Source organism: Globicephala melas, chromosome 19 (genome assembly GCF_963455315.2).
Source record: "Globicephala melas chromosome 19, mGloMel1.2, whole genome shotgun sequence".
Lineage (NCBI taxonomy): Eukaryota > Metazoa > Chordata > Mammalia > Artiodactyla > Delphinidae > Globicephala > Globicephala melas.
Genome location: NC_083332.1, coordinates 14,731,426 through 14,758,833, shown reverse-complemented (window position 1 = coordinate 14,758,833; position 27,408 = coordinate 14,731,426). Strand labels below are relative to the sequence as shown.

Sequence of the window (27,408 nt, the reverse complement as noted above, 5' to 3'; positions counted from 1 at the left end):
AAAGTGTCTAAGTCATGAAAGACAAGAAAAGACTGGGGAGCTATCATAGTCTGGAGGAGACGAAAGAGAAATAACAGGTAAATGCAATGTGGGATCTGGACTGGATCTTGGGCTAGATGAAGACATCAGTGGGAAGGGCTATAGTTTAATTACCAGTATTATATCAATGTTAATTTCTTGGTTTTGATAATTATATTATGGTTATATTAGATGTTAACATTAGGGGAAGCTGTGTGAAGAATATTTGGGAACTGTTTTGCAACTTTTTTATAAGTCAAAAATTATTTCAAAATAAAATTAAAAAATCTCTACTTGAGGGGTTCTCAAAGTATTGCCTTTTGCTCTTTAGATCTACACATTTTCTTTTACTCTGGTGATATCCCAAGGACTGAGCCAGGGGAGAGGCAATAGACCAGGCCAGAGTGCCATCTTGTCAGAAAATAAAAACATTTGCAAGGCCATGTATTTCAAAACACTCTTCCCCCCTTTATTTTGTTTTTCAAATTACAAAAGTAATATATGTTTGTTAACAAGTAAAACAATACAAAGATATATAAATTTAAAAACTACTTACATTTCCATTCCCCACCAGGGTAACCAATGTTAATATCTTGTTTTATATCTGTCCCTCCACACTTTTCTCTTTGTTCATATAAACACACACATGCATAAATACACATATACGTGTTTTAATTAAAAAAATAGATTCATATACATTATTCTGAAATTTTCTCTTTTCACTTAACAATATACCACAAATATCTCCACAAATTAGTAGAGTTCTAGCTTCCCCCTCAAATTTCTTAATCACATATTTGACATATCATACTTGGTTCAGTTATTTACATAATTTTTCTTTGGGGCTTTCATTTTCCTTCTCTTGACTACCCCATTATCCACCTGCATCACCCACCTTCCCCAAACCCAATGTATACTCTTCTATATTTTTCTCCATGCATATAAAATCTTACACAAACATATATGATACATGTTTATCACTCATAAGCACCTAGAAGCATTTTGTAACTGATTTACAAAAACAGAGTCATTTTACACACTTCTACCTTGCTTTTCTCTCTCAAGGAAACATTGTGGAATTCCATTCAGGTCCACTAGCATAGTTTTAACTTGTTCACCTTAATGGCTATATAAACATCCTATGGAATGGATATACTATAGTTCCTTCCCTCTTCCAATTTCCCTGCTGATGGACATCTATTTTGATTCTAGTGTTTTTTGCCACTAGGAACAATTCACAATAAATGTACATGTCCCTTATGTATTGGGGTTTTACTTCTAAGAGAAGATTGCACAAAGTGGCATAAGTATTTTAAGTTATAATAGATGTCAGATTGCTTTTCAAAAGAGCTGTAACAATTTATGTTTCTACCAGCAGTGTCTTAAGAACACCTTTTGGCCTGACAGCAAAAAGCATTCCTGCTCTTTTTCGTCAGCTTGATTGCATACTGTTATCTCATTATAACTTTAATCTGCATTCTCCAACAACTACTGAGGCTAATCATTTTTTTGATAAGCCCATGAGCCACTTGGATTTGCTCTTCTCTCAACTGTCTATTCATTCTTTGCCATGTTTTGCTATCAGGTTATTTTTTTCCTGTCAGTATGAAGACCACTCTTTCTCTGACTGGCTCTGCAAATATTTCCCCCCAAATCATTGTTTATTGACTGTTGATGGCATCTTTTGCCATGCAAAAGATTGCACTTTTTATGTAGTCAAATATTTATTTTTTAACAGCTTTTGAGTGTCCTGGGTTGGTAAAGTTAATCTCCCCCAATTCCTAGATTGTACATGTAGTCTCCTTTCATTTTCTTTCAAGAATTTTATTGTTATTTAAAAACTTTAAATCTTAAGTCCGCCTCCAATTTTTTTTTGTATGGTTTGTGCTGTTGGTTCAACTTTACTTTCTTCCTGATTAAAAAGCCAGTTGTGCTAGAAAAGGTGGAGAAAATGTGCTGGTTTAAAATGTTAAAGCTTTTTAAAAAAATAGTTGGCCATATTATTATTATTGTTTTTTGCATTGTTAGACACCAAAAGACAATGGTGATATTTAGAGTGAAAAAGTTTGGTGAATGGCATTCTACATATGTGCTTGATATTCATAATTTATTAAATTCACATTTATATTTCTAAAATATAAATACTGCTTATTATGTGGCTCACTGTGGGACATACCATAATATACCTCTAATTTTCTTCACATATATTTTGTATTCTGTTATCATGTTAACTTTCATAAGCCAGAATGAACAGGTTTATGTTTTATAAAATATTTTCTATAATCTTTAGTATAAAATTTTCTGTCACAATTGGAGCATGACTTGCCTTATGATAAATGGTTATTAGGTCAATGAGGTTTCTCCTAAGGATGAATTCCTCCACATATAATGAAATAGGATATCTTGCTCAAGGTTTTTCTACAATTTTTAGGTTTTCATTCCTATAAGCATTCTTCCTAGCATGAACTTTCTGATGTCTGCTGAGGTTTGGCTTCTGGTAGAAAGCTTTGCCACATTCGTTGCATCCATAGGGTTTTTCTCCAGTATGAGTTCTCCAATGTTTATTGAGGCATGACTTTTGACTGAAGGATTTTCCACATTCTCTGCAACGATAGGGTCTTTCTCCTGTGTGTATTTTTTGATGTACATTGAGGTATGACTTCTCACCAAATGACTTCCCACATTCATTGCACACAAAGGGTCTCTCTCCTGTATGTGTCCTCTGATGTTCTCTGCGGTGTGACTTCTGGGTGAAGGCTTTCCCACAAAAAAAACACTCAAAGGGTCTTATCCCAGTATGTATTCTCTGATGTTTAATGAGGGTTGACTTATGTGAAAAGGCTTTTCCACAGTCAGTGCATCCATACGGCTTCTCCCCAGTGTGACTTCTTTGATGCCTAATGAATTCAGACTTGTAGCAGAAGGCTTTCCCACACTCAGTACAGACATGGGGTTTCTCTGTAGGTGGAACCCTCTTCCGTTTGTACACAAGAGAATTGGTTACTGCTGGTTTATACATAAGTGCTGGGTTATGGCTGAAAGCTTTCTCACAGTGACTGCATTCCCAGAATTTTTCTCCATTAGGTCTTCTATCATGCTTTGTATGTTGTAATAATTTCCCATATCCATAGCACTCATCTTGCTTTTTTGAATAGTTTCTCTTAAAACCATTCAAGTCTAAATTATGGTTCACACTCTTTCCACAAGAGTCCCAGTTATTAGGGTTTTGAATTGAAGGAAAAAGATCAGTGCTCAGATGTGATATTTTCCCAAACTTATTACATTCATGGCTTCTTTCCTTGGGCAACGTTTTCTTGCTGATGAATGTACCTTGCCTCAAAAGCATGTCTTGCCGTCTTTTCTTCTGGACGTTACCTTGCCAAATGTTTTCTGGAGAAAGTACAGCAAACCTTTCCTTATGAATCTGTTATTATGACCTGGAATAAAACTATTTGAGAAATGCCCTAAAAGTTTAAAGGGTGCACAGTATATGAATAGAGAGCATGAATCATAACTAAAGGTACCAATACGAGTATAGAAGATTCAGAAACTGGCACAAATGTAATGAAACATGTCATAGATGATAGAGAGAAATAATTTTGAAGATGAGAAGATATTATAGAGCAGTGGTTGGCAAACATGTTCTTAAAGGACCAGCGACTAGTTTAGGCTTTGTGGGATATATGGTCTCGGTCACAATTACTTAACTCTTGCATTGTATGGTGAGAACACAGCCAGTATGTAAATGTAAGGATGGTGCAGCTGTGTTCCAATAAAAGTTTATGCACAAAATTAGGTGGCTGACCTATAGGCCAAAGTTTGCTGATCCCTGTTACAGAGGAAAGGGGTTTAAATGTCATAAAGCACCTTGTTACCCAATGCATGGTTCTCAATGGTCAGCATCACCCTCATCTGGGAACTGATATGTAGGCAGATATGCAGAATCTTGGGCCCTACCCCCAAACCTACAGAATCAGAATCTGTATTTTAACAAGTTGCCCAGATGCTTCGTTATCATATTAAGAGTTTGACAAGCACTGTTACAGCAGTCAGAGAGTTTATGTTGAGCTAGTTAGTAATAATATAAATGGCAAGGGCTCTAAGATGAACTAGATAAAAGAAGGAATCAATGAAGCTAACTAGAATTTAAAGTAGGAGCTCTTAACTTGGTATATAGAAAACTGTTCTAACTACAACTGAGCATTTCCTTTGATTATGAATGTGAACAACAAAACATTAGTATTAGCTCCTGTAACTGTCCTAGTTTGTGAATAAGGTATTTTCATGTCACACTATAGTTGTCACAGATTTCTCAAAATATGTTTACAATCATCTCTACTTTGAGATTATGACAATTATTTGACCTGACGGGAGATCTCATAATTTAATATATAAATAAGGAAGTATATCTACTATTATCATTAATATCACTAACATCATTAGTGTTTTGATATTGCATTTTCTAACTTTATTTTAGTAATTACTGTATTTTAGTAATTTGTATCTCATGTAATCTTATGGGTTTTATTATTTTTTAATATGTAAAAAAGGGGTCTATTAGGCTTCACCAGAATGGTTAAGAGTTCCATGGCACAAAAATGATTAAGAACCCCTAACTTAAAGACATTCAGGCATGAGGTAATTTGGGTCCAATTTTAGGAGATGTCAGTGGGAAATGAAAAGTAGACAGGAAGATTTAAAGTAATTTCTCAAAGGAAAACCAACAAAACTAGCACATAAGCATAGAACAATTAGGGTGACAGAGACAGAAGCTTCAAAATGAGCTCATGGTAGCAAAACTCTGGAATGAAAAGTAAGGTGAGGTATATATATGCATGCACTTGTGTGCATGTGGGGTGGAGGGGAGGTAGCAAGCAAAAAAGAGGATGACTTCAGTTCTTGCCGACAAAAAACAGGAATAAGTGGACATAACTGTGGAGATGATCCAGACTGGTAAAATGGGGGGTAGGGGATCCTAGGTGGTACAAGGCGGACAAAAGGTGGCAAAATGTCAAAGAGGCCGGTTGTGAGCATCATATGGTCTCAGAACGGATGACTTCTTTAGGGAGTTACACCATTGAGAAGAGAATCAAGTTTGGAAAACAGAAAATGCAGTAGTCCCTTGGAAGGAAAAGGCTGGGCTGCAGCCAGGGAAATAGAGGATACAGAGAACTTAGAAAGGAGGGCTGACTGGATACTATTTTTTGGCAGTTATTATATAAAATTCTTGAAAGAGGGAAAAGAAAAGCAGTTGATAGCCAGGTTACAATGGTTTCAGGAAGGTTGACGAGCAGTTTCATGAAGCAAAATTCACCTCAGAGGGCATCAGAGTGTGATGGTTAAGAATACTGGTTCTAGGGACTTCCCTGGCAGTCCAGTGGTTAAGACTCTGCATTTCCACTGCAGGGGGAGCGGGTTCGATCCCTGGTCGGGGAACTAAGATCCCACATGCCGCGCGGCATGGCTAAAAAATTACAAAAAAAGAATACTGGTTCTAGAGCCTGACCACCTGGGTTCAAATCCCCATTTGGTCCCTTACTTTGTTATATGTTCTTAGACAAGTTTCTTAACCTTTCTGTGATTGTTTGCTCATTTGTAAATGGGGGAATAAAGGCTGGTAATAAACACCTCACAGGTATTGTAAGGGTTGAATGAGTTGATATATGTAAAGGACTGAGAACAGACCTGGCACAAAGTGAGCACACACTGAGTGTTGGCCAGAAATTCTAATGCTATTGCTGCTACTACTACAACCAGTGAAAGCTGGATGGTGGTAATCTCAAAGACATTATTTTGGGGAGAAGCATGAAATGACTTGAATGTTTTGGGGGTTTATATAATATTTAATTCAATCATGTGATTATAACACTAAGTACAAATGGCATAAAGAGATCCAGGAACAGATGGCACTGACTCTTCTTGCTAAACTCATAACTCTATTGGAGAAGCAGAAGTCCAGAGGCATTCTAAAGAGTAGGTTACCAACACTCAGGATACCACGGATTATTGTTGAGATATTTTATAGAGCTGACGGGAGAGGGGCAGTTATTCTGAAAATTAAATAGAAGTGGTTAAGACAGACCAAACTCAGGCGTCTCCTTCACTACCCAACTGTCCCTGTTCACTTCCTGGAATTCACTGCTTCCTCGTCTGTGACTTAGGAAATTAAGCGACTCAGGGATAACTTAAGGGATTAAGGAAAGGATAGGAAGTGAGACTCTGAGTATGGCAGGCAGGTCTGGGGCATTTTACCCAAAAACCGTTAGAATAGAGAATAGGAAGGAATCGGCAAGAACAAGAGAATCACAGAAGCTTATTTGTAAGAATGCCTGAATGTGAAAGAGAAAGTGTACTGATAACTTCAAGAGAGAGGCCAAGGATTCTGGAGAAAAGGAGATGGAGCAAGCACACAGGGAGGTGGGATGTATGGAGGCTGAAGGGTCACCAAGAAGGCTGAAGCTCTCAGAGAAATGTCTCCAGCGGCTTTCAAAGCTCTAAGGCTTTTAAAAGCTGGACCCTGAACAAAATCCCAAAGGTGCCAGCCTCCCTTAGTATGTCTTTTGCTGGATTTATCATACTTACCCCGACAGTGGCAGCCCGAGCATGATGCCTCACAAATCCATGGTGCTTCTTCCTGCTCCAGCCTGAGGATCACATATGGTTTGGTGCCTTCATAACCTGTTCCAGGGAAATGATCCAGGCCTTAGACTGAGCTCCTTGGTCTTCTCAGGCAGCATTAAAGGCTACACAACAGACACTGTACTTGGGAGGAGACTGTACACACACTTTGTCCAGAACTCAAAAGGAAGCAGTAATCCAGGACCACTGAAACTCAAGCCAAGCTCACTGAAGCACACAGTATAAGGGTTAGGAATACACACTGTGCAGCCAGACTGCTGGGGTTCAAATCCTGCTCTGGCTCTGCTATGTACTTCATGGGTGACACTGGGCAAGTTACTTCACCTTCTCTGCCTCAGTTCCCAAATGTGTAAAATAGTGGTACTAACAGTACCTACCTCACAAGGCTCTTATGAGGATTACATGAGCTAATATTTTAAAAGTGGCTAAAACAGTGTCTGAGACATAGAAAGTATTTGGTACTTCAGAGGTTCTAGGTACTTCAGTTACTTTTAGCAACTGAAAAAGGAAAGGTGGTCATTCAAGCATAATCTAGATTGTGTGGCAGAGCTGTTCTTACCCACTGAGACGAGGTTGCTGTAGGTCTCCAGCATCACATCCCGGTATAGGGCCCTCTGAGCAGGATTCAGCCTATGCCACTCCTCTTGAGTGAAGCCCACGACCACATCCTTGAATGACACAGGTCTCTGCTGAAGATGAAATGACATTGAGTCATGTGGGGAAAGTGTAGGCAGAGGTGGATGGTTCTGACTTTTTATAATGTTCATAGGTCAGAGCTTATTATGATCATTTATCTAGGATGCCTTTTATATTCCTGGCTTTGGACTATATATGATGGGATTGGAAGCCACTGTCATTTATATTTGGGTCAACACATATTGACTGAAGACTGTGTCTGACCCAGTCCTGGTTGCTGGGGACACAGTCATGGGTGGCACCTGACCTCAAGGAGCTCACAGCCTGGCAGGGAGAGCAATATGTAAGGCCCTCAGGGTGAAAGGCAAGAGCTGTGACAGCAGGACATCTGGGCTATGGCACACAGAGAAGTGAATGGTCCACTAAAATTATCAGGGTCTAGTTAGGCTTCAGAGCTAAGGGATATGTGCAGCTGAATCTTCTCTGCAGAGATGGAAAAACTGCCTTCCTTGCAGAGGGAGCAGCACGAACAAAGGCACGGGGGCCAAACAGTGATTTTAAGGATGGCAAATCACTAGTTACAGGAGAGAGTACAGAGGCCTGTGAGTGATGAAATGATGGACTTTAAGACAATGAGAAATCTATCAAGGGAGTGGGGTGTGTAGAAAGCACACTCTAGAAGGCATGTGGTGAGCTTCTTACATTCCGTGTCAAGCTGTACAATGGTAACTCTAAGCAGACTGTGAAAAGTTAAGGAGGGACATTGCTCCCTAGAGTAATCACTAAACTCAGTGCAAAGAGGTGTACTGAAGTAAATAAAATTCTAAAAACTATTCAGTTAATCCGCACAAAAATACACATACAAGAGAAAAGAAACAAAGCAAAAGCAGATGGGACAAATAGAAAACTAAATGCTAAAAAGATATAGATCCAATCCTACCAATAATTACATTAAACTATATTAAATTATAAGGTTATTTAATACATGATTAAACACTCCAAAAAGGCAGAGATTGTTAGACTGGATAAAAAAGTAATACTGCCGGGCTTCCCTGGTGGTGCAGTGGTTGAGAGTCCGCCTGCCGATGCAGGGGACACGGGTTCGAGCCCTGGTCTGGGAAGATCCCACATACCGTGGAGCGGCTGGGCCCGTGAGCCATAGCCGCTGAGCCTGCACGTCCGGAGCCTGTGCTCCGCAACGGGAGAGGCCACAGCAGTGAGAGGCCCACGTACTGCAAAACAAAAAAAAGTAATACTGCCTACAAGAGATACAGAACTCACAGATAGTTTGAAAGTGAATGGATGGAAAGAGAAATGTGGTGGGTGACCTGGAGCGAGAAGAAAGGAAAGACTCTGTACTAACCTAGGTGGAAGATGATGCTCACAAGTAAGACGGAAACAGTGAGATAGAGAAGGACCAACGTAAAGAAGAGCAGAACCTGTACCTTAACTGGTTGTGGAGTGTGAAGAAGGCGTAAGGGTAACACCCTTACCTTTGTGGTATCTCAAAGGCAACTGGGTGACACTGGTCACCAATCTCAATTGCAGCTGAGAAAAACTGCAAAAGTAAAGAGGACATGGTGTGTTGGGGACACAAAGGGGGAGACACTCGGCAGGCAGCAGGATGGACATGAGTCACGTCAGGAACAAGAACAGGAACGGAGCTAAAGCTGTGTGAGCCATCAGCACAGAAGTGGTAGCTAAAGTTGTCACACAGTGTGGTCTCTCTCAGCAAGGAGACAGGATGAGCAGATACTCAGGCCAGAGCCCCAAGAGACACTAAAACACAAGAGGCCAATGGCAGAAGAGTCCAGCTGGAGACCCAGAGGAGGAAGTTTGGAAAGGAGGCTCCACAGCCTGGCAAGCCTCAGATTACACTGTCTGGGCAGTCAGTCCTCTGGTTTAGGGCACAGAGAACAAATTCTCCAAAGAGCCCAGTGCCCTGGAACCAGATAGCTGCTGAAAGACCCACAGGTACTAACCTAAGAAGGCATCTGTGATATTGTGATATATTAAGAAATATATATATTAAGAAATATATATATATTTTTATATATATATATATATATATACACAAAATATATATATTAGGGCTTCCCTGGTGGCGCAGTAGTTAAGAATCCGCCTGCCAACAATGCAGGGGACACAGGTTTGAGCCCTGGTCCGGGAAGATCCCACGTCGCGGAGCAACTAAGCCTATGCACCACAACTACTGCGCCTGTGATCTAGAGCCCATGAGCCACAACTACTGAGCCTACGTGGCACAACTACTGAAGCCCCCGTGCTCTAGAGCCCGTGCTCCGCAAGAGAAGCCACCACAATGAGAAGCCTGTGCACCGCAACGAAGAGTAGCCCCCGCTGGCCGCAACTAGAGAAAAGCCCGTGCGCAGCAATGAGGACCCAACTCAGCCAAAAATAATAAATAAATAAAGAGATATATATATATATATTTGATCTTCTTGCCTGATTCCTGGCGCAGAGCTTCTTAAACCTTTGTAACTTACAGAGCGACAGAAGTAATAATAGGAGTGTCTTTTATTAGTAGTAACAAGCCCGTGTCAATCATCTCAGAGTTTATACTAATGATATAACTCTTTGAGGATGGGGGCTGGTTGCCAGAGGAACCACCCAGGTATTAGATGGTTGGAACCTGTAGCCATACACCGCCCAATCTCTGGGGAGGGGAGAGGGATTTGAGATTGAGCTAATCACCAAAGGCCAATAATTTAATCAATTTTGCCTAAATAATGGAATCTCCATAAAAACCCTGGAGAGCTTCCAGGTTCGTGAACACAGCCAGGAGGGTGTGCACCCCAAACTCCATGGGGACAGAAGCTCCCGTGTTCAGGCCCCTTCTGTACCTTACCCTACGTACCTCTTTATCTGGTTGTTCATTTGTATCCTCTATAATATCCTTTATAATAAACCTATAATAGTAAGTAAAGTGTTTCCCTGAGTTCTGTGAGTTATAGCAAATTATCAAAACTGAGGAGGGGTCATGTGAACCCCCAATTTATAGCTGGCTACTCAGAAGTTCAGGTGACCACCTGGGTTATCAAATAGGCATCTGAAGTGGGAGGCAGTCTTGTAAGACTGACCCCCTAACTTGTATGGTCTGCATAGAATTGGAGAATTGTTTGGTGTGGGGAAAAAACTTCTACTCCTGTAAGTAAACACTTTTTTCTTTAGTACCTAAGATATTATCTTCAAGTGACTGTATAGTAGAGAATTTAACCTTGCCCAAGGAGAGGTCTGACCTTTGCCCTCAGTTCCTAGAAGTTAATCTTTAAGCCCCTGTAACATCCTCCTAGGTAAGAGTGTCTCTGTTTACCTGGGGGCCTTGGGCCACACCAGATAGTCTAACAACATGATTTTGGGGGGAAGCTTTGGCTCACAGACATCAATCAGCTCAACCTCCAGAGGGGCTGGAAACTGAAGTCAGCAGTCAGTCATGTCTAGTTTACCAACCCCCAAAGGAAACTCTGGACACCAAGGCTTAGGTGAGCTTCCCTGGTTGGCAATACTCTGTATTGTCACACATGGTTGCTGAGAGAATTTTGCACTGTCCACACTCACTGGGAGAGGACACATGGAAGTCCTGTGTGTGGAGCTCTCCTGGACTCTGCCCCAAGTGTCTCTTTTCTCGGCTGATTCTAATCCATATACGTTTGCTGTAATGAACCCTAACTGTGAATATAACATTCTGTGAGTCTTCCTAGCGAATTATCAAACCCGAGGGTCTTGGGAACCTCTAAACTTACAGTTGCTGTCAGAAGTGAGGGTGGTTTTGTGGACTGCTGTCCACTGCTTTACAGTCACTGACAGACGCAAGAGGCAATGGAGCAGATCAGTTAAAAGTATGAACTTTGGGGCAGGACTGCTCGAGTTCAAATACAGGCTCAGCCACTAAATGAGCGACCCTGGGAAAGCTCTTTAACCTCTCTGTGCCTCAGTTTTCTCATCTGTTAAATGGAGATAATAACAGTGTGTGTCTCTTAGTTATTATATTATGAGGTTTAAATGAGTTAACATGTGTAAAGCCTTTATAAACTTTGCCTGGCATATGGCAGCACAATATAAAAGTACCTATTTTAAGTAGAAAAAGATTGTAAATCATTATTTAAAAATCTGTTAAGAATGGGAAAACAATTCTAAAGGACAGAAAAAAAGGTGAGGAGGGGCACCCAGGACCTGTGCCTGGGTGTCAGTGGGGTGGAGAGCCCTAGTGCACCGCACAGTGCCAGTGGCACTGGCCCACTATCTCTGGGAGTGGCCGGAGAGAAGAAGCATTGATAGGGCCCCACAGAGGTGAAAGGGCTGAGAGCAGCCACTCTCCACTCTCAGGAGGCTGTAGGTTTCCTTGAAGAATGCTGGGTCCTAAGGTGGTGAGACAGGAAGGGGGCAGGGCACAACCTTTAAAAGAATGACAGCTATTGAGGACACGACATAAACTGGTTAGAACCAACTAGGTCCAAGATGGTGGATGACTGACTTCCACTAGACCTTGAGCCTCAGTATACCTTATTGTAATACATCAGCAAGCTAAATGACACACCCATAGGTGCCATAACAGTTCCAAGGTGGACCATAAAAGGCCAAAAAGTGAGTGGTGGCCCAATTCCTGGTAATCTCTGCCCCTCCCCTAAAATAGTTGGAATAATCTGCCCACTTACTAGCCTATGAGATTACTCACCCCTATAAAAACTGACAGTCCCCGTGCATACCCTGGCGCTTCTCGCCTTCTGAGATGGCCCACACTCTGTCTGTGGAGTGTGTTTTTCCCTGAATAAACCTCCTTTCAATTTACTGTGGCTTGCTCTTGAATTCTTTCCTGCGTGAAGCCAAGAGCCCACACTTGACAGCCGTCCCAGGGACTCACCTGAGACCTGGGATGTGACCACCCTCTCGTACCCCACTCTTTTTTCCTGCAACAGTAGCACTTGAGTAGTGGCCCAGGCAGATGGATCTGAAGGCAGGACCAAAACTAGGGTGGAGGCCATGGAAGCTGGCACGTGAGACCCGAAGACCCACGCAAAGGAGGTACCAACTAGACTCCCTCTCTGATGCCAGAACAACGTACTGTGGTAGTGCATGAGCAGCAGTCAGGCTTCATCACAGAGCACAGGACCTGGCTCAGTGACAGGTTCTGGGCAGTATTTCCCAAAAAGAGCTAATTGGAATGGGATGGGATTGGGTGGAGTGGGATAGAATAGGATGAAACAGAATGGGAGGGAATAGAACAGAGCAAAGCAGAAAAGACGTAATCCTGCACCTAAAAGGCCATGTCTTTTTCACCAAACACAGGGATGAAGAGGAGAGAGATGGAAGAAACACTGAGGCTGTAAAATCAGCAAGACTTGGTGACTGAGTGTGAGAGGTGGAAGGTGGGGAGAAGTCAAGGGAAAATCTCAGGGTCTTGGCTTGCCTGGTGGGATGGTACCATCTCCTGAGATGAGAAACAGGAAAGAGGAGACAGAAATCAAGAGTTCAACTTTGTACACATTAAATCTGAAGTGCTCTGGGGCAGCCAGGTGCAGATGTTGGGCAAAGGGGTCTGAAGCTCTCAGAGGAGGCCTCAGCTTAGGTATGGATGTGGGAGTCACTTGCAGACGCACCAGCATCAACCTAAGAGTGGACGAAACCACCCCCAGAGGCCCCAGAGAAGGTTCAAACCCACAGGAACATCAATGTCTAAGACACTTCTTAAAAAAGAAGTGCCCTGGAAAGCTAGTTTTCTCTTGGAAATAACAATACACTTCTTCCTTATGGCCAATGCAAGTCATGGGCTGTGTTTGCCTTTTTGCTGGGCTACCAGGAAGTCCACAGTTGACTCTCACTGGACTCTCCCCTTGTACATCTGTATTCCAACAAAGAATGTTCCTTGCATCATTGCTTAAAATATCAAATTTGGAAACTACCGGAATGTCCATAATATGGGGGATGGGTTAAGTATTCCATGCATATGATGGAGCATTATGTACATTATTTAAAAAAAAAAGGCATGGTTCTTAGTACTAATATGGTACAATCTCTAGGATATTTTAATTGGGAAAAAAGGGTAGAGTAGTATGTATAATAAGTATCTGGCCATTGTGTCTATGTGTATAGAGAGGCTGTGGTATTCCACCCAAATCTCCCTGCAGTACCGAGGTACTTCTCCCAGCTGCTAGGAGATGGCTGGCTGTTGCCGGCGTGAAACCTTTAGAGAATTTCCCTTGGCCAAAGGAAGCAACCCCACCCAAGTTTATGTCCCCTCCCTGGGGCAGCCTACAACCAATGACTGGTTGATTTCAGAATACAAAGGCCTCCTTGCCTCCATTCAGGACAACATTGAGGACCATCCCAGCTCCAGAGCATCTTATAAGATCAGTTGATGCCTCTGTTCAACAACTCCCTCTGTCCACCTTGCTTCCTTCACTGACTTACAGGTGTTCCAAGAGCCTCCCTAGTAAACCTTCTGTGTGCAAATTTCCATCCCCAAGTTTGTTTTCCTGAGAACCCAGCCTATGACAAGGCATATGTGGTTGAAATGCATATATTTTTTTCTAGAACAGTTTCCCCAAGAAGGGAAAGTAGGCTCATTTTGTTTGTTTTTTGGTCACGCCGTGTGGCATGTGGGATCTTAGTTCCCTGACCAGGGATCGAACCCACACCCCCTGCATTGGAAGCATGGAGTCTTAACCACTGGACCACCAAGGAAGCCCCGGAAGTTGGCTCGTTAATGTCACACTTACCTGGTACTCGATCATTTTCTGTTGTTCTTGGAAAAAGATCTGCGGCCTGTGAAGACAGAGATGGCGGGGTGGGGAGGAGGATGGAGAAAGAGAACAGAGCTGTGAGGGACCAGACTTGTTTTAGAACTTGCAAATTCCCTGTAAATCTTGGACAAAAACCCATGCTTTAGATCACTGGGGTAGAAGAAAAAAATGTTGCCATTCAATTCAGAATGTGGATGCACAGAGGAGACTTACCAGGAAACGAAAGTTGCTACCAAGTAAGAACTGAAAGTTATTAAAAAACAAAATCCTTAAAACTTAAATAACTGGCCCCAAGTATATTCTGGAAAAGGGGCTTCTATATCTGTAATGAAAATATTACAAAAAAACTCAAAGTGAAGTAAAATAACTGTGTAACATTAATAAAACTAATGGTTACTTAAAGTATGGTACAAATAATTACTGAAAGGCTAAACCTTGTTATTCACCCAGCAGTTTATTAAGTATTGTCATTAAAAAACAATTTTTTTTCGGCCGCATTGTGCAGCTTGCCGGACCTTAGTTCTCTGACCAGGGATTGAACCTGGGCCACTGCAGTGAAAGCGCTGAGTCCTAACCACTGGACCCCAGGGAATTCCCTAAAAAATAATTTTTAACAGATGAGAACAAACATCCACCGTATTAGGAAATATGGAACTAAATTTGTACCAAACATTGATTAAGAACATTTTAAGTTTTTCACTCACAGTAGTGAGAAACCTTATAAATAGGCCTGAATATACTTTGCCAATAATCCACAGCCTGGAATTGAAAATCCACATCCAGAAGCAACAAGAGCTCTCACACATGACTGAGGGGACTGTAATTTGGTTCAACCATTTTGGAAAACCATTTGGCCATATCTACTGAAGCTGAACACAGTTCCATTCCTGGATATATACTAGAGAAATACTAGAGAAATACATGAATATTGTTCAACTAAGACTTGTATTAATGTAAGAATGTTCATAGCAGCTTTGATCATAGTGAGTCAAAACTAGAAACTGCCCAGGAGAACGAGATAAATTGTGATGCATCCATACAATGAAATACTATTCAATAATAAAAAGGAATGAACTGCTGACACCCATGCAACATAAATCTCACAGGCATTATGCCAAATGAAAGATGTCAAACATAGGAGAGAATATACTGTATAATTCCATTTCTGGAAAGTTCCAGAATGGGTAAGACGAATAATATGGCGACAGAGTCAGAATGGGGGAAAGGAATGAGTCCCTGAGATGGGGCAGAAAGGAGCCTTCTAAGGTAGGTCAGCAAACTTTTCATTTAAAGGACCAGACAGTAAATATTTTAGGCTTTGGGGGTCATATGGAGTTTTCCACAACTACTCAATTCTGCTGTTGTAGCACGAAAGCAGCCGTAGACAATAATATGTAAATGAATGAGTGTGGCTGTATTCCAATAAAACTAATTACAAACACAGATGGCAGGCCATATTTGGCTAGTGGGCTAGAGTTTGCCAACCCCAGCTCTAAGGTGATGGAAATGTTGATCTAAGTGGTGGTTAAATGAGTGTGTATATGTATTTTAAAAATTCATCAAGTTGTATATTTATGATTTGTACATTTTGCTCTATGTATTTTATACCTCAGTAAAAGAGAAAAGGAAAAGAAAGGCAAAAAGCAAAAGGCAAGGCTCAGATGAAATAAGTTTTACATCCACCAGAACTGATTCACGCCTTTGAGGGCAGGAAAACCATCCCACCATTGTGGGGCTACAAGGGTTTGTCTCCTGATTGGCATTCTTGAGTTGTGGCCCTGATGGCTGACAACTCCAACTTTGTCAACCCCACAGCTGATTCCCCCCAGATCCAGGCTTTGCCCACTGAGAAACAGTCTAGGGACAACCTTTAAAACAGAGCAACTAGTATCTCTCCTTTGCAAAAAGAAGAGACTAATTTTCCTACAGGACAGAGAAGAGCTTTTCCTGAGTATAGTGACATTCACACCATTTGACTATCCTGATGTTCTCTCCTGTAAAAACACGTCTAGCAAATTACTGTCCTGAGGGTTCTTTACATAATCATGAATAATCCCTCCAGCACTAATCAGTGACTGCCCTATTCTTACAGTTGGTCAATTCTGAGATCAAAGAAAATTAACCAGAGGAGACTGAGAAGAACTGGTCACGGCTGGAAGAACAGACTTTATTTAATTTTATACTTTTATGTGTCAAGTAAGCCTGAGAATTTAAAAATGATTTATTCCAAATGTCACATAAGTATAAAAGGACTTCAGTGTCCCTAAATATTAAGCTTGCCCACATGGTGAGCTTAGCACTGAAGGTGAAATTCCTATAATATTATCATCCTTGAACTGAGATAATACTTGTCCTAATTGAACAAGTGAAGGTAAACTTTCTTGGTAAAATAGCCTAGGCATGCCAAATGTTAATAATACAGAGGGTTCATTGGGTCAAACTACCTCAGGATGAAGACTGAGGCCTCAAGGTCACCTAAGGTCCAGACCTACTAAATTATTCAAAAGCTAGGAAGAATTTTATACAATATCTTAATAATGTTGGTAAAAATTGTTGTTTGCTTTACTTATATATTCCAATAGTGTTGAAGAGGAACTGTTCAAGTTGTTACTAAGAAAAAATAAAGATTCTCTGAGAGGAGGAAATTCTAGAAGCCCTTCTGAACCTCTGAAAGAATGTGAATAAAATTATGAGTTTCTCCTTTTAAGGAAAGTGAACAGCTTCCAATTAGTTTAGTGATTGGCAGAAGACACTAGTTTTAAGGGAAAAAATTGTTTCCAAATGAGTACATTTTCCTTGCTTTGTTTTACAGAAGTTCTTTCTCATGAACTACTGACATATCATCTTTTGAAAAAGAGAATAATTCTAAAGTGCAGGAAATATTCTCTATCATGATCTGGGTGGTGGGTACCTGAGGGTACATATATGGAAAAATTCCTAACACTACAGTGCTAAGTGAGTTAATGTTTTACTTTTCTCTTCATGGACAATAAATATCATTTATTTAATGGACAATAAATATCCATTAAATGCACTGAAATACTGTACAGGTCATAAAGCATAAGTCATAAAGCATGGTTAGTGTGAAAGTGGCATTTAACTATCGTATCAACAGCGGAAGAGACTGAGCAATGAGCTTACTGTGTCTTAAAAAAATGTTTTTTCTTTACTGAGGTATAATTTACACATAATAAATGAACCCATTCTAACTGTACAGTTCGATAAGTTTTGACAAATTATTCACTCATGTAATCACCACACAATCAGGATATGGAACATTTCCATCACCCAGAAAGCTCCCTTATATGTCTTTTGTTAAGGAACATCCTGTTCACAAGATATAACAAATTTGTGTCAACGGTATTAAGATGAACTATTTAGATTCCTGTCTCTTCTACAGAAGAAATAAAAAGTGATTTTCTTGAATGTTAAATACAGATACTTCTTTGCTTAAATAATATATTAATCAAGTTATAGCTGTAAGTCAAAAAAGCAGTTAAAAAACAAGGTATGATCAATTTGTTCCAATTTCATTTATATGAAGTTCAGAAACAGGCAACCCTGACCAAAGTGATGGCTTTGGGCAGGCACTGCTTCGGAGAAGTGGGGAAGCCTTTGAGGAGCTGGAAATATTCTCTATCATGATCTGGGCTGTGAGTACATGAAGGTGCATATATGGAAAAATTCATAAAGCTACATGTTATTCTCTATGTAAGTTACATCTCAAGTTTTAAAAAACAAAAAAACCCCACAATCCTGTTATTTAAGAAATATATATGTAGAAAAACTTTTGGTATGAAATACAGTAAAATATTATCAGTGGCTCGATTTGGGTGGCAGATGTTTCTTACTCTAATCTGTAACTGTAACACATATGCATTTCATTGTTTACATATTTCATTCATTTTCCCACTGCCTTTTTTCATTATGAGGGAAGTCACAGGAGGGTTTGAAAAGGGGACGGGGTTCTCTGAGAGAACTGAACTGTCCATTAGGAATTGAGCTGGCAGGAAAGGCCTGGGGCAGTTAATCCAGCTTTGGGCCACTACACTCCCTCCCTCACCTGCCTGGACTTGGCTACTCAGCCTCAGCCTGGTCTCCATGGCTATGCAGCTAAGAGTCCAGACAGGGCCAGAAAAAATAGGGGAGTGGGTTGGCCACATGCCACACTACAAGATGGCAGAATGCACTGGGCTGGACCAATGTCCCCTTCCCCTGAGAGAACATGTCTATCACATGAGAGAACATGGCCTTCCCTGCCTCTCCTTTCACTTCTGCCTGTCTCTCTGAATCTTTGGGCCAACCCTTCTCCCACCATGTAGCCATGGAGGGTCCCTAGAAGGAGAGACAACAGTTTGAGTCCTGCTAAACTTCTGGCTCAGGGATGATGATATTTCCTGTTATGTAGGAATCTTTGCTCTCGCAAGAGGTCTGGATCCTAGGTGACTCCTTCAGAAGGGGATTTTTGTCCCAAATTCCCATCTCCTGGACGAGAGAGTCTTTTACCTGGTCTGCTAGGCTCTCACAGCTCTATTTCTCATCCTCTGGGACTTCCCTGGGGTTCCAGTGGTTAAGACTCCATACTTCCAATGCAGGGGGCAAGGGTTCAATCCCTGGTCGGGGAACTAAGATCCTGCATGTCTGTGGCGTGGCAAATAATAAATATTTTTAAAAAACAGTAACTCACCCTCAGCTGCAGCTGCTGACAGGGCTTTCTGTAGACGTGTCCAAGGTCCTGTGGGCCCCACGGAGAGCCTTGCTGTCCAGCGAGGTGGTGGGACCCAAAGGTGTACAGGGCACTCAGGAAACCTGAAGATAAGCAGAGCCCATGGTAAGAGTCATCAAACAGACCCTCCCCAAATACTTTCTGAGGCCTAAGAGGAAGAAGCCTGCAGAAGACTGGGCAGTAGACATATCTGAATGATGGCTGTGCTCCGGGTTTGGGGCAGGGGGAACTTCTGGAAAGAACTTGAGCCTGAGAGTTACTCAGACAGAAGTCTGAAGCCAGTGATTCCTTTAACTGACTGAAGGGATCTAGTCCGACAATTCACTTCACTGGGCCTCATTTTCCTCATCTGTGAAAACAGGAATGATAAATGGTAATTTTAAAAAGCCCATCCTTAGGGGCTTTCCAAAAGTTACCTCCTTTAACAAAACCCATGGGAGTTCCCTGGTGGCCTAGTGGTTAGGATTCCGGGCTTTCACAGCTGAGGGTGCGGATTCAATCCCTGGCCAGGGAACTGAGAAAAAAAACAAAACAAAACCCAGGAGTTTCTAGATTTTTTGATGATGGCCATTCTGATCGGTGTGAGATGATATGATTCCTTCCACTTTTCATATATATCTTCTAACTTCTTTGATTAAACATTTAATCAAGACAGAAAATAAAACCACAGAAAACTACCCACAGTTTGGTATAACTCAATTGAAGAAACTATCCCACATAATCTCATCTGACCTTTTCCACCATGAGTTTTTAAAAATACAATATGATATACTGTCACAGAATCAACAAAACCATGACTTGGGTTTTACAATATGTATGGATCATTTCATCAGGTTTTGACAGTTCTGCTACATTTCTGACAGTCCGTTTCTTTCCTTCTCTAGCTCCCAAATCCCTCATTGTGACAGCACTTTAGAAATCTATCTGGCCAGAGTGGGACCCTAGAGGTCTCCTGTCTATGTGGGTTATTTGTCACATGATCTGACAACTCTTTCTCTGTAAACTAGTCAATCTCCCAAGATGCTTTCTCTGAGATTTAGAAGGTTTGAGCTCTGGCTCATGATCTAACTCAACAGTGTAAACAGCTTGTAAGTTTCTAATGTGTAGCTCCTGTTTTATATGTATCTAGGATGCACTATTATATTTATACTGAGGGGGATACTGGGGGATAAGGGAAAGCTCCAACTAATCAATATAAGGGAACGACACAATTAGAAAATCATCGTTTGGCAACCATAACAGTCGTGATTGACTCAGGCAACAATCATTAAAGGATAATATTAACACTAGTGAATGAAAGTTTGAGGTTATTTACATGGTCTCAAAACATGCCCCCATAAGATACTTATTAACATAACTTTATGGTAGACAACCCACTATTAAGGTTACAGTGGATAACCTTAACCAAATGATCAAAGTTAACATTACCAGCAATATGACAAACCAACATCATGCATCTCCTGATATGGGACATTGAGGACACACCACAACTCCAACTAGCAATCAGAAATGTACATATTTCATAAGGAAAATCAGAAAAACTCGATTGAAGGACATCCTATAAAAATAACTAGCTTGTACTCCTCAAAACATCAAGGTCAAAAGAGGCAAAAAGTGACTGAGAAAATATTCCCAATTAAAGGACTCTAAAGAGACATGACAACTAAATGCAACATGTAATCCTGGATTAGATTCCTGGACCAGAAAAACATAATTGTTATAAAGGACATTATTGGGACAGTTAAAGAAATCTAAATAAGGTCTGTGGATGAGACATCTGTAAACAAAAAATGTTGCTCACCATTCCAGTTCTACAAGTATCAAGTCATTAGCCACTGTGGGTGCCTACTGACAGTGTGCCCTGAGGGAAATTGAGAATGGAAAAGACAGGAGGCACTTTGTGCTTTGGATAGAAGGGCACCTAGATAGTTAAGATGCATATCTAAGGAAGAATTTCAATCACCCCAAATTCTTCCATACACAGAAAAGCACTAAAATCATTAACTTGAGATGTCTATTCTTTGTGACTAGCAATAATCTTTTTATGCTTGACTACATGTATTTCCCAGTCAAAAAAAATCATATACATACTGGCTTCTCCCCTGCCTCTTCGTAGCAATTCCTCAGAGCTGAGAAGTTGTCTCCTGGGCTATAGTTCTCAGTAAGACACTGAATAAAACTCAACTCACAGCTCTTATGTTGTGTGTTTTGTTTTTGATTTTTTTTTCACTTGATGCTACTATGATAACAATAATAATACTGTTTCAAATGGGACCTAATGAAACTTAAAAGCTTTTGCACAGCAAGGGAAACCATAAACAAGAAGACAAGACAGGGGGCTTCCCTGGTAGCACAGTGGTTGGGAGTCTGCCTGCCGATGCAGGGGACACGGGTTCATGCCCCGGTCCGGGAAGATTCCACATACCACAGAGCGGCTAGGGCCGTGAGCCATGGCCGCTGGGCCTGAGCATCTGGAGCCTGTGCTCCGCAACGGAAGAAACCACAGCAGTGAGAGGCCTGCGTACCGCAAAAAAATAAAAAAATAAAAAAAAAAGAAGAAAAGACAACCCTCAGAAAGGGAGAAAATATTTGCAAATGAAGCAACTGACAAAGGATTAATCTCCAAAATGTACAAGCAGCTCATGCAGCTCAATATCACAAAAACAAACAACCCAATCCAAAAATGGGCAGAAGACCTAAATAGACATTTCTCCAAAGAAGACATACAGATGGCCAACAAATGCATGAAAAGATGTTCAATATCACTAATCATTAGAGAAATGCAAATCAAAACCACAACAAGGTATCAGAATGGCCATCAGCAAAAAATCTACAAACGATAAATGCTGGAGAGGGTGTGGAGAAAAGGGGACCCTCCTGTACTGTTGGTGGGAATGTAAACTGGTACAGCCACTATGGAGAACAGTATGGAGGTTCCTTAAAAAACTAAAAACAGAACGACCACATGACCCAGCAATCCCACTACTGGGCATACACCCTGAGAAAACCATAATTCAAAAAGAGACATGTACCACAATGTTCACTGCAGCACTATTTATAATAGCCAGGACATGGAAGCAACCTAAATGTCCGTCAACAGATGACTGGATAAAGACAATGTGGTACATATATACAATGGAATATTACTCAGCCATAAAAAGGAACGAAATCAAGTTATTTGGAGTGAGGTGGATGGACCTAGAATCTGTCATACAGAGTGAAGTAAGTCAGAAACAAATACCGTATGCTAACGCATATATATGGAATTTAAAAAAGCAGGACTGATGAACCTAGTGGCAGGGCAGGAATAAAGACGCAGACGTAGAGAACAGACTTGAGGGCACAGAGGGGGAAGGGGAAGTTGGGATGAAGTAAGAGAGTAGCATTGATGTATATACACAATCAAATGTAAAATGGATGGCTAGTGGGAAGCTGCTGCATAGCACAGGGAGATCAGCTTGGTGCTTTGTGACCACCTAGAGGGGTGGGATAGGGAGGGTGGGAGGGAGGCTTGAGAGAGAGGGGATATGGGGATATTTGTATACATATACCTGGTTCACTTTGTTGTACGGCAGAAACTAACACAACATTGTAAAGCATTTATACTCCAATAAAGATGTGAAAAAAAAATTTTAAATAATAATAGTGTTGCAATGTTAACGTCCCTGCTTTTGATAATTATGTTGTGGTCACATAAGAAAATGTTCTTGTACTCAGGAAATTCACATTAGGCGTAAAAAGGGCTATCATGTCTACAACTTACTGTCAAATGGAGGCAGGCAACCACATGGAGGCTTTTTTTTTTTTTGGCCATGCCCCGCTGCTTGCAGTATCTTAGTTTCCTGACCAGGGATCAAACCCGGGCCACGGCAGTGAAAGTGCCAAGTCCTATCCACTGAACCGCCAGGGAATTCCCTGCAGGCTCTTTTTCAAGCTGCCTTATTCAGTCTCTGCAGCCAATGGTCAGTCTCCAAAGGCTAAGAGATTTTGACCAGGGGGCTCTGAGGTCCCCCTCCAAATTACCTACAAAGAAGAATCAGCCTTAACTTGTTAACTTCATTAACAGGATCCTGACTCCAAATTCACCCCAAACTGCAGGGTTCACTTAAATGTTTATGTTTTTGGATTCCAGAGGGAATAACAGAAAACAGGCAATCTCAAATGGCCAAGCCAGGGCTACAGAACAGAATTTTGTCCTGGTGTGTCTGGTTTCAGAATTTCAGACAAAACTTCCACATTGTATGAATGTTTTGGCTTCAGATTACTTCTATGATTCCATTTAAGTAAAGTTCAAAAACAGGCAAAATTAATCCATTGAATTAGACCCAGGGGCAGCAGTGGGTATTGACTGATAAGAAAGGCTTCGGCATGCTAGAAATGATGTATATCGTGATCTACGTTGTGTTTACACAGTTCTCTGCAATGTAAAAATTCACTGAGCTGTAGCCTTAACATAAGAACATTTGACTGTCTGTGTATCTGTGTCCAGATCTGGAAACGATCTGGAAAAATGTTTCTTGCATAAATAAAATGAAACAATCTGTATTCAAACTTAAAAAAATGTTTCACATAGAGTCACATACTGCCACCCCATCAGGTATAGATATTCCATTTAATTAGAGTTCAAGAACAGACAAAATTAATCTGTAATGTTAGAATTAGGAGAATGGTTCCCCGTGGCAGGGTAGTAACTGGGAGGGGGTATCATGAGAATTTCAGGGTGCTAGAACATTGTTTTGTGATCTGAACACCCAGGGGTGTTCTCTTTGTGACAATTCATTGAGCTGTATGTATATTTTTCTATGCATTTTATATCTCAATAAAAGATTTATGTTAAAAACTTAAAAAAGAAAAAGTATTTGCTCCCACACCTGGCACTGAGCACAGTGTAGGTGATGAAGGAAAAGAGCTACAAGAAAAAGAAAATGCCCTAACTCCTTACCCTTGCATATGTGGTCTGTATCTTTGATTCTGTGGAAGGAAAAATCAGAGACTGTCTGCTCTAAAAATGAAAGCTTGACATGTATGGCTTCTGAAAGATGTTACCTGCCTTACTCTCAACTTCCTTTGCTCCTTAAGGTGATATACTCATTGTGTTTTGTCTAAAGACTACATAAGGATTGAACGTAATATTTATAAAAACAATTAAAATACTGTTTCAGCATTTCACCCTTTTATTAAGCTAATGGTCAAAATCATATTTGCATTTCATTTGTAATTTTGTCTCAGTCCATCTTAATCACCATTAGTTTGACTTTAATTTCAGTGAAGAACAGTTTCTAAAAGTAGCTTTAACTTTTGTTTTTGCGCTTGTTATTGTGGTTTTACGTTTATTGAATTGTTCTACCAGGATTTTATATGGCACAGATTCACAGAGGTCAAACGTACCATGCCTAAAAAACACAGAACGAAGCAAAAAAATTCTTAGAACACAGTAACTTCTAGATCCAGTTTCTTTTCCTTCCATAATTCATCTTTTTTTTCCCCAGCCTTATAGAGATATAATTGACATATAACACTCTGTAAGTTTAAGGTGTACAATGCCCTGATATGATACATGTATACATTGCAAAATGATTACCACAACAGGGTTAGTTAACATCTCCATCATCTCACATAATAACTTTTTTTTTCTTTCTGTGTGTGTGTGTGTGTCTGTGTGTGTGTGTGTGCGTGTGTGTGTGTGTTTGTGTGTGGTGGGAACACTATTTTTAAGTTATGCCTAGATAAAAGTATTTTCCGAATGCTCTCAAGGTTTGCCCCTTCAGCAAAATCTTTTACATCAGTTTAGATACTTACTCAGTAAACCCTTCGTTTTCTAACCACAGGCAAAGTTACATCCATCCTAGCTGCCATGGAGTCAGAATAGATTTCCAGAAACCAGGCTGACTCTTGGGATGCTGTCACAGATGGACATGTCATTACATTTTCCAGAAAGAACCTTAAAGGAAATATTAGGAGAAATATGCATTTTTAACAAGATGTTACTTTAGAGAATTCTAACACTTGATCCTTTCAAAGCACTTTCATTCATGTGGGGAACAGTAAAAAAGGGAGAAGAAGGTTTCTTTTTTTTTTTTTTGGTTGCTCCCCGCGGCTTGCAGGATCTTAGTTCTCCGACCAGGGATTGAACCTGGGCCCTCAGTAGTGAAAGCACACAGTCCTAACCACTGGACCGCCAGGGAATTCCCAGAGAGGGAGGTTTCAAAAAGAGTTTTGAAGTGGGCTTTCACCCTAACGAACTGAACGGAACTGGTTGCTCATCAGCTGGGGCATGTCACATGGGTGAAGTGTGTTCCCACTGTGCAGGGTTGCAGTCTCAAATCCTTGACTCTCTCATCCCCAACGTCTGCATTTTGCAAGCCTCAACATCAACCCCCATTAAGCCTCCTAATCACAGACACACGCGGTGTCTCCAATCTATTAATTCCCAGAGGTCCTTGTAGTCACAGATATCCCGGAATGCCAAACTTGACCATCAAAGGCCACTTAGTCAGTGACTACAAAACTCACTGATCCATTCTGATTGCCGAACAGTGAAACAGTGAATTACACAGATCCCTGATGGCGAACCCACACTGATCTCCAATGCTATCCCAAAGACTGGGGATCAATCGCGGACTCTCACTGTCCTACCTCCCCCCACAATTACTAACAGTCCCAATCACTGACACCTCCCCCCCACATTGATCCCTCTATTCCCCATTCCCTGATATACAAAAGTCCAGTCACTGATGCCCTCAGATACCCCCATCGATGATCTAAAGGAAATCTTCATCACTGATGGCCTAAAGATTTCTGCAAACACTGATCCTCACTGACCACCCTCAGAACTGAACCCCGAAGTTCCCACAATCACCAGTTCCAGGTACCCAAACAGAACTTAGAACCTCCAATCACTGACCCCTCAGGCTTCTGATCACTGAGCCCTAACGCCGTTCAAATCAGTGTTTTCGAAGAAACCCACTTGGCCTCAGACCCTTGAAGACCACCATAAACTGACCCCCACGCACTCTCTCAATCAAGAATCCTCGTTTATTGCTTCCCATATACTCCCAATCCATCTTCTTCACAGACTCTGACACTGACTCACACAAACCCGCCACCCCAGATTCCCTCCCCCAAGAGGCTCGGACGCCCAATCACTTAACCCTTCAGTACCCTCAGTCTCTGAGCCTTACGGGTTCCCATGACTGACCCAGTTGGGCCACCGTAGCCGTCTGGTCGCCCTCCTACACAGGTCCTGAATTTGGACTGTTTCTCACACTGACCTTTCCCATTTTCCCCGCATCCGCGCCCATAACCTGAAACTGCCGCACCACGCCGCCTCTCCGCGGTATGAGCATTTCCCATCCGGAGTGGCCGTGCGCAGACTCAGTCGCAACTTTGAGGCTGTCGGCCGCCACCTGGCAACCTTCCAGAGAACAGGATTCTGGGTTTCTGAATTTTTATAGCAGGTATGATGGCCGCGCCTGCTTGACAACCTCTTGCTGGGGCCGGCCATGTTTAAATCTGTGCCGTACGGCGAATGACTAGGCCATTTGTTAGACGATTAGGCTATTTTAGGGCGGGGAGAGGCAAGTGTTCCGGGGTCCCTAAACACAGACGTCACTGCTGCTTTTAGCGTCTCAGAAGCCCAAACCTCCTGAGACCACTATAGAGGCTCCCTGACCTGGAAATTGAGTTTTCTTTGTCTCCAGCTGCGCAGGCAGTGAGGTAAGATGGCCGCGTCCGTTTATAGCGCTTTTTACGTGCAATGGGCGCGGCCATCTCTCAGGAGGAACGTCTGTAAAGCTAGGTGACACTTTTTCTGTGCTAGCTCTAGGATTTGGAGAACAGCGAAGAAGAGAGGCTCTTCTGTTGGGGAAGCTGAGGCCCCCGCGATACTTTACGGAGGGGGCGGAGCTGCAAGAGAGGGCAAGTAGGAGGTTCTTAGCCGGCTACTGAAAGAATACGTCGAAAGCCGAGTCTTTATCTTAGGTGGATTGACGCTTTTTGACATTAAAAATGAAATACCAGAAAATGGGTTTATTCTGGAATAGCAGAGAATTGCAATTCCGGACGGGCAAGCTACAGCAAAAATCATAGGCAAGTCCACCAAACAAAGGAGAGGAACAGTTATTTTATAGAGGAAAAGGAGGTAGTTGGGAGGGATTGTTTTGAAGAAAAGTCCTTTGGAGAAAAGTGAAAGCTCAGAGCGATGAGAGTTTCTCATTGGCTGAGTTGCTGGGGTAGTGGATTTCTTGTAGGAGATGCAATGCCCATCTCTTCTTGTTGAGGCCTGTGATTGATGATTCTTTCCTGTCGATTCTTCTGTTGGGGTCAGTTTTTCCTGTAATTGACATGGAGTGGTACTGCCTGAGAGCTCCCCTTTCAGGCCGCCCTACTCCATTTGAGTGAGGTTTTCCTTTATTTTCACGCTCCAGAAGACGACCTGAAATATTGGTGTGAGTGCAAGCAGTTTATTTGACAGGTAGAGGATGGGTAAGTGAGACAGGGGAGGGATGGAAACCAACACAGAGTGCATCCATGAGCCAGAGTACCCCTGTGAGCAATGGTGGCTCAGTCCTGTGGGGAACTCTGGGAGATTGTGTAGAAATCACCTCCAAACTGTCCCACTCAAGGGCTGAT

General features: G+C 41.6%; 1 protein-coding gene across 1 annotated transcript; it reads right to left on the bottom strand.

Annotated features, from left to right (window-relative positions):
• Nucleotides 1-486: 486 nt before the first annotated feature.
• Nucleotides 487-24,594, bottom strand: ZNF793 (zinc finger protein 793). Its single transcript, XM_030874721.2, has 6 exons — nucleotides 24,577-24,594; nucleotides 18,739-18,860; nucleotides 14,028-14,073; nucleotides 7,217-7,346; nucleotides 6,601-6,696; nucleotides 487-3,408 (listed from the first exon to the last, which is right to left on the bottom strand). The coding sequence occupies exons 3-6, from the start codon at nucleotides 14,040-14,042 to the stop codon at nucleotides 2,426-2,428; spliced, it is 1,224 nt and encodes a 407-aa protein (XP_030730581.1). The 5' UTR covers nucleotides 14,043-14,073; nucleotides 18,739-18,860; nucleotides 24,577-24,594; the 3' UTR covers nucleotides 487-2,425.
• Between the last annotated feature and the right edge of the window lie 2,814 nt (nucleotides 24,595-27,408).